Genomic DNA, 13,298 nt, shown 5'->3' with positions numbered 1-13,298 from the left:
TTACTACTTCCATTTTAAGGTCCCTACATTCAATACTTAATTATGTTCTAATAGAGTTGGATGACATGATCTAAGTTCTTAAAACTAAAATGCAAAAAGAAAAGAAGAAAAAAAAATTTGCAAACCAAACTCGGGTTGCCTCCCGAAAAGCGCTTCTTTTTCTTGGAGTCTTGAGCTGGACTCTGTGCCTCCTACGTTGAGTCCTCGGAAGAATCCACCACTAGGATCTTTTGTTCCTTGAATCGCCTCTTGTAAGCTTGAACTCGTCTTTTGTATGCCTTTTTGAATTCTCTTTTTTAGCTTTCACCTCTTCTTCAAGCTTGCGTTTGGTCCCTTTAGTTTCTTCCTTGCACTCCATAGCGTCCTCCTCCTCTTTCACCAACGGCTTTGTCACTCTTGAAGTGACCTCCTCTTCATCACTTGTCATCTCATCATCTTCTTTGCTCACCCAAGAAGGTGGACTCTTGTAAGCTATGACTTCAACCAAAAATGGAACAAATGCTCTTGGTTTTGTTCTTTTGACTTGATGAACTGCCTTGATCTCTTCTTCCATAAGCTTTTCCAGTTCTTCTAGTTCATTATCTTCATTGATTGTGAACACCTCTTCTTGAACATGTTCCTTTGGAGAGCCATATTCTATCCCAAAAACTTATTTTTCATCACCAACCCTCAAGGTAAGGCTTAGACTCACGAATATCAACCAAAGCTCTAGCAATGTTAAGCAATGGACGGCCAAGGATAGTTGGAACATCGGGATCTTCCTTCATATCCAAAACTACAAAATCTATTGGAAAAACAAATTTTCCAATTTTCACCAAAATATCCTCCACGATGCCCCGGGGTTGTGTCATTGAACGGTTCGCCATGTGAATAGTCATTTTTGTAGCCTTCATCTTCTGAATTTCTAACTTCTGATAAAATGAATAAGGCATCAAATTAATGCTAGCCCCAGAATCGGCTAAAGCATTAACCTTCATTTTATTGCAAAATTCACACGGAAGAGTAAGGCGTCCAGGATCTCCCATCTTCTTCAGTGTCTCTCCCAACACAGCTTTTGAGCTTTATTCACTTAGAACCACCTTAGAATGCTTCTTTAATTGCTTGCGAGTGTCTATCAAATCTTGCAGTAATTTCTGATGCTCGGGAATTTTGGATAAGGATTCGACAAAGGGAGTATTAATCGGGATCCCCTTCACATGCTTGACAAACTCTCTATGCTCTATTTCCAGTGGACTAAGGGTAGCTTGGGAAGAAAAAGGCAAAGGCGGCTGATAAACCGAACCAATTACCGAATTTTTCTGTTCATGACGGGCCCACGTCGTGAAGTTATATGGTTCACGTCGTGAATTCTGGAGCTCAGCAACTTCATGATTTTCGAGCTTGGTCTTCTTCAGCTTTGGATCGGGCTTTTGTGGTTCTTCTTCCAATGCCTCTAGGAACTCAAAGATGGCTTCTTCTTCAGTGTCTATGGCCATTACATGAGATTGGGTTTTCGTTTCAGTATTTTTCGGGGATAACTTCTCATGAACTAGAGTGGCTAGTTGACCAACTTGTACTTCAAGGTTATGGATGGAGGCTTGCTGATTCTTTACTAAAGTTTGTTCCATAATAGCAGAATCAGTGGCACCGTGTCTCTTTTTCGAAGCTTCCATAAACTTCATCAACATAGTCTCTAGATCGGGTTTCTTCTCGGCTGGTGGCTGCTGCTTTTGATAGAAGCCTCGACCTATCTGCCTATACTTCTCTTCTTTTTGCTTCTTATACTCTTCATATGGAAGCCACTCCTTCTCTGGTTTCCTCCAGTCCTCATCAAACTTATCCCCACTTGAGTAGCACACTTGAGCTTTTCTGTTCCCAAACTCATCTAAATTGCAGTCCTTGGTCAAGTGTGGACCACTACATCTCTCGCAACCCACTCTTATGGCATGTATTGACTGGTCCATTTGTGTTATCCTTCGATCCAAATTATTCAGCATAGCCATCACAACTGCTATTTCTTCAGTTTGGGCCCCTCTACCGCCTTTGATTCCATATTGCCTAGGGTTGTGGTATTCGCGAGAGTGCTTCGCGAATTCTTCAATCAGCTCCTTAACCTCCCTTGGATTTTTCTTTTTCAAAGGTCCTTGAGATTCAAGGAGTTGTCTCGTCATAACGTTGACCCCATCATAGAAGATCGACATCTCTTGTTGCACATTTAGATCATGCCGAGGGCAATTTCTGAGCAAGCCCTTGTACCGCTCCCATGATTCGTATAATGACTCCACCGACTGTTGCTCAAAGTTGGCTATTGACTTCTTGAGTTTGGCTATCTTGGATGGCGGGCAAAACTGGTCCAGGAATTGCTCACGCATTTGAGCCCAAATGGTAATTGTACCCGGTGGAAGTGACTTTAACCACTCCTTAGCAGCTCCTTTGAAAGTGATAGGAAGCATCCTAAGCAAGACGGTGTTTCTGTTGACATTTGGGACATTGAAGTAATTCGCAATGTCGTTGACTTCATCTAGATGCTTAAAAGCATCCTCATGATCTTTCCCAAAAAATGGGATATCCTTCAGTGCAGTCAAGATGTGCCCCTTCAACTCGAATGTGGCAGTGGCAGGTATTGCGGGTTGGACTAAACCGGGACCCATATCTTCTCGGATCTGTTTCTTGTAAGCTCCCATGGGCATCTCTTCAATTGCTGCCATCTTGTTCCTTGGCTCGTTCTCAGGTTCGCTCGTATGTTCTTCAAATTCCGGCTCGGTATCGTATTCGGACTCGGTTTGGATGGGTTTATGATCCAAGTGCTCAAGATTGCTCTTGTGCCTCGAGGATGAACTTGACTCTCCTGTCTTCTTTCCTGAATTCCTTGAAAAAGCTGACTTTAATTCTTGCAGTGGCGTCTTTTTCTTGTGAATTGCAGACTCGGGATCTTCAAGTGGTGGCACCAAGGGTGTGTTTGAGCCTCTGGTCATGAACTCCTGCAACTCGCTAAACTAAAAACGTAAAACTGAACTAAAATAGGAAAATACTAAAAACTGAAATTGCAGCTTTCACGTCGTGAGTTTATTAAAACTCACGTCGTGAATTCTGTGATAGAAACAGAAAACAAAATTTTTGTTATATGCTAACCAACTAAGCTAAAATAACAAATAAATAACTAATTAACTTTTTGCAGATTTTATTCCACAAAAAGGGTCGATTAATCTGATGCAACTAAATAAACTAATAATCTAAGCCGTTCCCTGGCAACGACGCCAAAAACTTGATGTGCACAAAAGTACCCACTAATTTTAATATTTATAACCTAACAAACTTAAACTAACTATGCACTTATAGACAGTGTACCTAGTCGGATTACAGTATAGCTTGGGTAAGTCGGGTGTCGATCACAGAGAACGATGTTACTAATTAATTTACTTACTATTAAATTAACCTAATTATTAACAAGTTTAAAAGGGGGTTTTATCTGATTTTACAAGACTAGACAAACTTAATTCAAATTCAATAAGTAAAAATACACTCTTGTTTAGTTTGAATCCACTACTTTCTTATGGCTAGCTAATTATTATGGATTATCTAGTTGGTTTTAATTGTATTAGTAATTTAGTTCTAACTTTACCAATAATTAAGTAATTCATGTCAAACTATGTATGTTCACACACAATTAAACACATAACTAATTTTGAATATAAATATGTTATGTAAGATTTATTATATAAACACAATTATAGTCACAATGCATGTTCTCTAACACAGCTAAGTTTATTTACTCTGATTACTAACTAAGATTGGTCAATCCGAGCTCTAACAATTCAATGTTCACTAAATCATTAGGTAAACAAGTTCATGCAGTTAATCGTCACTAAGCTACACAGAACATGCAATCAAGCAATTAGAGAAACAAACACAAGCATGCTAGGTAATACAAATCAAACACAAGCAATTTTACCAACTAAATAAATCCATAAAATTGAGCTATTCATAAGTTAAAAGCTTCATCTAGCTAAACAAGAGTAGCTAGATTCAGCTGCTCATCATAGCAACTAACATACTAACACAAATCAAAGTGATATAAAACATGTTCCTAATTATCAATTAAATAATCTAAATATGGACCTTCACTCTTTTGGTGTTGAAAGCCTTTTCCCAGAACTTTTCACTGCTCAAAATCGTCTTCTGGAACTCCTCTCTCTTGCAAAAAGTTCCCTCTATTCGTAATGGTCAAGGATTTATATAGTTGCTGATTTTCACAAATTCACGTCGTGAATAATAAGATATTCACGTTGTGAATTTCAGATAACCTTGCCCGTCAAGGATTCCTTCACCCGCGTACATATCTTCTAGAACCAACTCTTCATGTCGTGAATTCTTTAAGTCTCACGTCGTGAGAACGTTTTTTTTCCAGATTTTCTTCTCTTTTAATCTTTTAATTCCAAAAGTTTCTTTCTTTAACGCTTTTAGTCCCATTTCTTCAAAATGTCTTCTTTTTTGCTGCAAATAACATTTAAGCTCATAAGTACCATTATTCTAAATAAATTACCAACTTATTAATAAAAATGTACTTAAATATTGCCTAAAAATAAGTATAAATATGGCAAAAATCTTAAAAATGCATAAACCCTAAAAAAACCTTAAAAATCAGACAACATATTTTGCAACAGAATCCATAAACCCTAAAAAAACCTTAAAAATCTTAAAAATGCATAAAAAAAAATACTTAGACATCACAAATCTATTTTTTGATTTTATATTACGAATTTTCGCAGCTTTTATGTATTTTCGCTGAAATTTTGTTTGAAAAAAAAACCAAAAAAAATGATTTTTTTCAGCGAATTTCTAAAAAAATTGCGATTTTTTGGTATATAAATTTAAAAAAAAGATTTGTGATGTCTAAGTAATTTTTTATACATTTTTATGATTTTTAGGTTTTTTTTGAATCCATATGTAACATCCGGAATTTTAGGTATTATATTTATTCGTTGAATTTCAAGTTTTGTGGAAGAACTCAGCGAGTTGATGCGTAGACTCGCCGAGTAGAGACGCGAATCATTATCCGGGTGGATGGTTGGACTCGGCGAGTCGCCCCAAGGACTCGGCGAGTCCACGCTGTTTAATGAAACCTTAATTCCTCGGTTTTGAGGCCTATTTAAGGGGCCTTATGGCCGTCATTTGCGGCTACCAGACCCCAGAGAGAAACCCTAAGTGACCTAGAGCGTTTGTGAGAGGAAAGGAGTCATTTCTTGATCATTGTTAGTGTTTTTGCAAATAGAAGAGGACCAAGACAAGAGGACGCTGAAGAGGGTGCTAATCCAGTGATTCCAGGGATCAGAGACTTCATTTTGAGGTATTCATTCGACCCTTCTTCAGTTTATGGTGTAATTCTTAGAGTTAGGGCTTTTTAGCCCCTTTAGAGGATGGTTATATGGAGTAATTGGTCCCCTCTCGTGTTGGTGTTGTAGATCTGGACCCAAAGAGGTCCAGAGACCCTTTTCCCCTAAGCTTTATGAGTGTTAATGGGGGTTATGAGCTTAGGATGTCATTTTAGAGGTCATATCTTCAAATAAGACCTTTGAGCCTTTGCATGAGCACCAAGATGTTAGCTTTACGTGATTATAATGCTTTGGGAAGCTGGATCTACGGTTTAGAGGAGCGGATCTGACCTCAGGAGGTCAGTTCAGCTTGAGCATGACATGAACTTGCCGAGTCCAATAGCCGACTCGACAAGTAGGATGAGGGTTTTCCTGATAATCACACAGTTGGTGAATCACTGAGTTGGGGAAGTGTCTCGGTGAAGTCAGAGGGAATCTAGAGGACAGAGTGCACGATGGTACTCGCCGAGTCAGGAGCCGGACTCGGCGAGTTGGGTCGGGACATTTCACAAATTGTGATCGGTGATGATTTGCAGAGTTGAGGATTGACTCAGTAAGTCGAATGAGGACTAGGAGAGTGAAGAAAACGTGTGGACTCGCCGAGTCACAGTTGTGCACTCGGCGAGTTTGGTCAAGGTTGACCGTTGACTTTGTTGACTTTTAGGGTTAGTCAATGTTTGGACCTTAGAGTCATCGGAAGGGTAGGATAGTCTTTTACCCTTCTTAGAGGATGTATAGAGAAAGAGAGATTAGCCTAGCCTTGAGGGTTGTATTAATTAGAGTATTTATTTCATGTGATTAGGCAGGGGCTAGACCAGAGTTTACCGAGTCAGAGATTTACTGAGATATCCGAGGTGAGTCTTCTCACTATACTTTACCTTGAGTAGGTAATCAGAGTTATGTGATACAATATTTGTATGATATATATGTGTTATGTGTTGCACTGCATTATTCTATGTGATTTATGTTGTGCATGTTTACAGAGTTAGAACCTGAAGGTTCACAGAGATAGAACATGAGGGTTCACAGAGTTTGGGTGCACGGACCCACAGAGTTATAGTCTCGAGTGGCTAATATGTGTTATATATGGTATTTTGGGGAACTCACTAAGCTTTGTGCTTACATTGTTTCGTGTTATGTGTTTCAGGTACTAGTGAGGATCAAGGCGCCGACTTGATCAGTACACACACGAGATTTTTATGTTATGAGATCTTGGGATTGATATATGTTATGAATTGAGTTTTAAACAATGATGTTTTTATAAATAATGAATGAATTATGTTTTTATAAAATGCGAAAAATTGTTTTGAAATTTACGGTGTTACACCATATAACCCTTCCCTATAAAGAAAACAAAAAATATTGCTATTATTATTAAAATTAAAAATAAAATAAATTCATCTTAAAGAATGTAACTTTACATTTTGGATTTTATCTTTACTATTATTTTCAATGGGACCAAGGGTGTTGATATATTCAAAGGTTTTATGAAGTCCCATAACACTTTTATGGAGCTAAAAGTATAAAGAATTTCATATACATCAATAATGCTTGATGGCGTTTCATTGTAGGGTATGCAAACCAATGAATGATAGTTGTTTCATCATATAAAATGTGGGGGTTTTTTTTGGATATTATTAAAAATAAGATAAAGTAATTATATATTTATATATTTATAATTGTTATCAATTATATTATATATTTATAATTGTTATCAATTATATTATACAGTTAAACAAAATCAACTATCTGGTGAACGATCAAATAAGATATTGAAGTTTTAACTAGGAGTTAATCAATATACGTGACAGATAAGATATTGTGATTTCAACTAAGAGTTGATCAAGATATGTGACATATGCTACGTATTTAAGTTTTTTAATGTTTTGTCCACAGGGATAACTCTTCTTCTCCTTGCAAAATAGGAAGTCTCTTTGAGCGGTTGAGAACCCATGTTATAAAATTTGATTATTTATTCACAGATATTGATAAAACAATTTAGTTATGTATTAGAAAAAGGCTCTTGTGAATTTCCTGATTGATCCAACAGAAGGAAGGTCAACCCTTAGACTGGCTGACGTTTTGATTTTTTGATGGGTTGGAGGGAAACACACATGTGTTGACCTTACAGGGGTATCCCCTCTCGTAAGCTTGAGGGTCGGGTGTTTCACGGCGAAACAGACTGCATTAAAATCTGCTAAATGCATGACCACCAAACATGAGAAACCATGCATGGAAAATTAACACGCGTTCATACCATTTGCATTTGATAAGTTTGGTTTCCTTGTGCCGGATGCGGTGGAGCTTCTTAGTAGACTACAACGGATCATGCATAGCAATGTTATATCCTCTAGATCTATGGATGTAGTCTTCAAAAGAATTGATTTTACCATACAAAGGGGCTTAGCGACGCAACTTGTTGCCTATTTAGCTTTTCTTTCGTTGTATGATGATAACTAAAATCGTATAATAAAAATAACCTACATTTGGTAAAAAAAATTATTTTTTTATATTTAATTACTTAATGTATATATATAATTAGATAATTTAATAAATTAAAATTATTTCAGATGAATCGTATGTTCCTTGAAATTTGGTGGACGAAAATAATTGCAATGCCTCGTTGATATTTTCTTCCATACGTCATTAATATATAAATATATCTATATTTTTTCTTTTGACATTTTTTTATTAGTAATTTTGAAGCCATAAAACCAATCTGTTTTCGACGCGCTTGGAGCTTACCGAACAAACAGCAACCGCTTATATGGTGTTGTGTGGTGGGGTCGGCAGCATCTCCGCCACTTATCTTCCTACATAATCCTTTTTGTCTCCACGCGCCACCGATGTGCGAGCAAGCCATTCAAAATTTCTTCCTTGTTGCTGCATACAGAAAGCAAAGGCCAAATTGAACAAGGAGGTCGCCCACTAATTAACGTCAGTTTCGTGTCTTGTCGAGACGCCGGTGACGAAGTTAATACGACAAACGTCTCTGTGTTCAAGATAACCACTCAAAACGTCAGATTTGCAATATCTTAATCTCCTTAGAAACCTCGAAATTGAAAGAGCAACTGAAGCTGTTTAGGTTTTCGGATTGTGGGATTTTGTGGTTATGATCTAAGGTATGTGCGTTTCGTGATTTCAGTTGCATTCTAGTTATGTATAATGTCGTGAAGATGTGAAGTTTTTCAAGTTGTGATGCGATTTGTTACTTAAGTGGTTGAAAGTTGCCTTTTTAGGGGTCGTATGACTGGCGTTCAATTAGGGTAACTGACGCTTCTATTGATTTTATATACATGATACATCACGCCCACTGAATTCTGTTGTTGAAATCAAAATGCTGCTTGTTAATTGATTTACTTTCTGTAATTTGTATGGTCTTCTAGTTTGTTAAAGTGATGGCTGTTTAACACTTTAGTCTGTTTGATGGGCTGTAGGTGTGATGGAGGAATGATGACATTCAAAAGTTCTGTTATGGAGTTTTGTTAAAGCTAAACTTATGCTACTAAAGTTATGGAGACACAACACGCGTTATCCATTCAGAGATCAAGTCCAACACAACTTAGCAACCATGGAACAACCAGAGCTCTATCATCATCTTTCCCTGTTCATCATACCACTTTGGAAGAGAAGCATCCCAAATTGTTGGACTCTCAACTGTCTTCAACTAATGGTACTGTTGGTCACATTTTTTCATCGTCTTCAGGGATGTCTTCAGATCTTCACTTCTCTTCCATTTCTCCTAACGAAACTTGTTCGAAAAAAGCCCCTTTCATTACTCAATCCTCAGGAGTTCTTCGCTCCACTGCTTTCCGCCAGTATATGAAAGAAAACAACACGAGTTCTTGGTCTACAGATTCACTATCAGATTTTCTTGAATACCCTGAAAGTAGCCCTATTGAGCCAACTAATTTACAACCCACTCCCACTGAAAATGGTTCTTGTGACCTGCCACCTGAGGATTTTGCCAAACCAAATGATTGGCAGGATTGGGCTGACCAGCTAATCACAGAAGATGATGCTGCAACCCCAAATTGGAATGATATTCTAGTTGATACAGAGCCAAAGGTATATCAATCACTGAAACTTTTAAAAGTTATGTCATTATTTATATGCTAACAAGTGTTAGTTATGTAAATTTTGTTAATTTAAGCTGGAACTTCCTGTGGGGGGATCATCCACAAAGTCAATGGAAGTCAAAAAGATGGTTCCTGCATCACCTGGAGAGTTATGCAGCCCAATGACACCATCATCATGTGGGGGTGGGTCCCACTCCCAATCCCAAAACAAGCCAAGAATGCGTTGGACACCAGAACTCCATGAAGCATTCGTGGAGGCAGTTAACAAGCTGGGTGGAAGTGAAAGTATATTAATTTCCCACCTTGCTATATTTTATCATGCAATTTTTTTTTGGAATTAACTTATATTTTTAATCACAGGAGCTACCCCCAAGGGAGTATTGAAACAAATGAAAGTTGAAGGCTTAACCATCTATCATGTAAAAAGTCATCTACAGGTACTTGTTTTTTTGGCTGATGTATGACATACTTCAAGGGAATGTGGTTTATTTAATCTAGAATATGTTTGGTTTTGTGTGCAGAAATACCGAACAGCTAGATACAAACCTGAACCTTCATCAGAAGGTAAACTAAATATTTCCTCAGAGTTTTGTTCATGCATTTGGGTTTGTCAGTTGGGCTGTATGATTCATAGGACACTTAGTTGTCTGGAAGCATTATTAAGAATCAAGAACGACACAAGATAAACATACTTTAGAGCCACGCCAAATATTGATTCCAAACCACGATACATTGGAATTGAGTGATCTTACAAAAGTCTAAAATAACAATCTAATTTGCTGAGAGGAAAAATATGAATCAGTTCAAAATTCTATGATGCTTTCTATAGTTATGAATTTGATAAATCACTTGTTGCAGGACCTTCAGAGAAAAAGCCTACTTCAATGCAAGATTTACCATCCTTGGATTTGAAAGCGTAAGTTACTTATTTAATTTACCTTTTAACTTCACTAAAAACTGTGTCTATTGTCAACATATATTACTATGCCTACTAGTCATATGGTCACTGGATTAATGTTATACCTAAAACAAGCACTTGTCCATATTTCACTACATATTAATTGGAAAAAAGAATTGCATCTGTAGAAAATTCTTAGTTGACTTAATGCTTAAGTTTGTCCTACTTACAAAATTCAGATAAATTTAGGGATTACTTATACTCAGCTGCTATTTTTACATAACTAATTTAATTATGATACTAATATATTTAACTTTCAACTCTGTTACCTTTACAACAGGAGTTTGGAGATGACGGAAGCATTACGATTACAGGTGGAAGTTCAAAAAAGGCTACACGAACAACTGGAGGTATAATCATAAATCATTAGTCATTACAAATTCATTGGTAAAAAAGAAAAGAAAACGTAGAGATTATGAGAATATAATAATAATATGTTTTTGCAGATTCAAAGAAACCTACAGATGAGAATAGAAGAACAAGGGAAGTACCTCCAAATGATCTTTGAGAAGCAATGCAAGTTCGGCATTGACAACCTCAAATCTTCATCATCCACCCACACCCCCGAAAAATCAGAAACCGAATTATTGACCAATGAGATTTCAAGTTCTCCGGTTTTAACAGAACCGGAAACGGAACGGGACCCGGTTAAAGTTGGATCACCATCAAGCAAGGTAGAAGTGGACCCCTTGGAATCACAACCTGCAAAACGTGCTAAATTAAACGACTCGTCGTCATAAGAGCCGTAACATACTGTAAATACATGTACCATCACTTGCTTTTGGATTATGAACTTCATTAGTAGGTTGCGTCTGGACAAACTTTCTTTCTAGGGCTATTTGCGATGATGGGATGAGGAGGAGGGCTTTTATGTTGCCATCTTTTTCTATGTCAGTGAGTGGAATTAGAAATCGTAGTTTTTGAACCATTGTTATGAGTCTCTGTGTAATGCATGCCAAATGCATATCATGTTGTCGTGTCTAACGCTAAAGTGGCGATATTCTTAATTCTTGTGCAGTTTTGGTGTATTATTGAAGCGAAGGTAGCTAGGTACAAGTATTAAGTTTCATCCTGTAGACACCGTATGTTGTTTGCCAAAACTGCACCTTGACTATCTTTAGTTCTGTTGTAAATATGTATCGGATTTGCAATTTTTTTTTGTTTTTGCGGTGATAGTTGTGTCACTTATCCTTTGACGATTATGCAAATCAGTTGATCGGACGATCGTATATTGAGATATGACAAAAATTCATTTACAATCATACAAAATAAAGCAAGGCCAAGGCCATGACAAATATGTATTTGCAGGGCCGGATGGAGGAATATCTAGCGGAAAAAAAAAAAAAAAAAAAACCCAATCAAATATAATAACATAGACCTAGAAGTGGAAAACGAGTTCGTGTTGGGTCGTCTAGATTAACAAACTCATGACTTGTGTATAAGGAAAGGGTAAACTTGAGAGGGAGAAATGAGCAATTCAATCAAATTAGAGAATTAAAAATAAGGAAAAACTAACCCGATACTTTGATGCTATTTATTACCATGCTATTTATTACCAAGTGAACAAAAGCTTTGATAAAGAAAATCACATATTTATATTTTTACTTTCCAAGTAAATACAAATAAGTCTAACTCTCAATGAAACAATCCAAGAGAAGAAAGAGGGTACAAACAAGTACTACCAAGGCAATTAAAATTGAAAGTGAACAAAAGCATGTAGAGGTGTTCCCAAAATTGACTCACTTTACTAAAATTAGCTGACATTGTGTTCCTTTACTAGAAGCAGGAGCTCCGTGTATCATAATTTTCAAAGGCTCTCGAGGTTTATGACAAATCAAAGGTACAGTTGGTACTCAATTCTATAATAAGCCATACTGACTTGTGTATTAAGGTAATACACCAAACATATTCAGGTAACGTTATTGTCACTGTAGCCCAACAATGTTTCGTATATTGGTTTAAATGGTCCCTCGTGACTTTTTTTTGCCTTTAAAGGGTATGAACTTGTGTTTTACCGTTTAATTTCGTATCTTTACCTATTTTTTAAGGTTACACTGCCTTTATCACCTGCCAACTAAGCAGGTGAGTCAACAATGACTCATTGGTGAGTCGACTCATCGTTGCCATGTAAGTAAAATCGACTGGGAAGGAAAAGGATTGCACCTGCCAAACGAAATCGGAAGTAAAATCGACTGGGGAGGAAAAGGATTGATCCTCGTCGCTCCAAGGGGAAAAACGATCGCATATGTGCGATCGATTGAAAAAACAGGAAATCAGGGTCTAGAAATCGATTAGTCAAAGGGGAACGACCGATGATTGACTAGAAGGAAGCACGTAGGTGCGTAGTCTGCTACTCCGGATGCCTTGGCCGATCGTGTTCACCTATGGGGCTTGACGAGGCCGAAGGGAAGGAAGAAAGGGGAAGGCATCGAGGTTTCTTGCTTCAGTTGTGGTAGCGAGTTGTGAAAAGGTTTTCGGTGGTGTTGATCAAGGAAACGATCAGCGACAGGGCTCAGGCTCGGGCTCGGGTGGTTTGGCAACGAGGGTCGATGGGACAGAAAGGAAAGGGGATCTTGTCTTTGGCCAGCCATGGAGGTGTTAATAGTCATCGATCATCAACACGTAGAAGAAAATTCTCCATCTTCTTCTCCCAAGTGGACTTTATTGACCTAAGTGCGTGAACAACTGACATGAAATTTGTTTTCAAAGGATCAACGCCCATTTCCACAACTTCTTCCATGACCTTTTTGAATTGTTCTTTAGTATCTGAAATATCTCTAGGGTGGTAAGTTAATACATAAAGCATCTTTGATCCAGGCACACCAACATCACACAATAATTGCATAGTTGGAATCACATTTGCTTGGGAATCCAAATCCAAGACCCACACACACCTCCTGATTGCAAGAA

At 37.5% G+C, this 13,298-nt stretch overlaps 1 protein-coding gene, 1 long non-coding RNA gene and 1 other non-coding gene across 4 annotated transcripts; 2 read left to right on the top strand and 1 right to left on the bottom strand.

Annotated features, from left to right (window-relative positions):
- Window positions 1-2,196: 2,196 nt before the first annotated feature.
- On the top strand, window positions 2,197-2,303 carry LOC111881340 (small nucleolar RNA R71). Its single transcript, XR_002846787.1, has one exon. It is a non-coding gene; the product is annotated as a small nucleolar RNA R71 (small nucleolar RNA).
- A 1,613-nt stretch (window positions 2,304-3,916) lies between these two features.
- LOC128128621 (uncharacterized) lies at window positions 3,917-10,836 on the bottom strand. The gene is made up of 2 exons (XR_008226626.1): window positions 10,658-10,836; window positions 3,917-4,473 (listed from the first exon to the last, which is right to left on the bottom strand). It is a non-coding gene; the product is annotated as an uncharacterized LOC128128621 (long non-coding RNA).
- On the top strand, window positions 8,084-11,561 carry LOC111881312 (protein PHOSPHATE STARVATION RESPONSE 1). Of its 2 annotated transcripts, none has more exons than XM_023877723.3 (8): window positions 8,084-8,473; window positions 8,789-9,419; window positions 9,505-9,715; window positions 9,791-9,867; window positions 9,952-9,994; window positions 10,289-10,346; window positions 10,669-10,738; window positions 10,835-11,561. In XM_023877723.3, the coding sequence occupies exons 2-8, from the start codon at window positions 8,865-8,867 to the stop codon at window positions 11,126-11,128; spliced, it is 1,308 nt and encodes a 435-aa protein (XP_023733491.1). In that variant the 5' UTR covers window positions 8,084-8,473; window positions 8,789-8,864; the 3' UTR covers window positions 11,129-11,561. The 2 variants fall into 2 exon arrangements, with proteins under 2 accessions (XP_023733491.1, XP_023733492.1); XM_023877724.3 differs by lacking the exon at window positions 8,084-8,473 and adding an exon at window positions 8,480-8,617.
- Window positions 11,562-13,298: the final 1,737 nt, after the last annotated feature.

Source organism: Lactuca sativa, chromosome 9 (assembly GCF_002870075.4).
Source record: "Lactuca sativa cultivar Salinas chromosome 9, Lsat_Salinas_v11, whole genome shotgun sequence".
Lineage (NCBI taxonomy): Eukaryota > Viridiplantae > Streptophyta > Magnoliopsida > Asterales > Asteraceae > Lactuca > Lactuca sativa.
Note: the sequence above shows the minus strand (reverse complement) of the source record. Positions and strands in the feature narration are given on the sequence as shown.

Coding starts and splice junctions, on each gene's coding strand:
- LOC111881312 (XM_023877723.3), top strand. CDS start 8,865: ATGGAGACACAACACGCGTTATCCATTCAGAGATCAAGTCCAACACAA. Junction 10,347..10,668: donor CCATCCTTGGATTTGAAAGC/GTAAGTTACTTA, acceptor CCTTTACAACAG/GAGTTTGGAGATGACGGAAG. Junction 10,739..10,834: donor GGCTACACGAACAACTGGAG/GTATAATCATAA, acceptor ATGTTTTTGCAG/ATTCAAAGAAACCTACAGAT.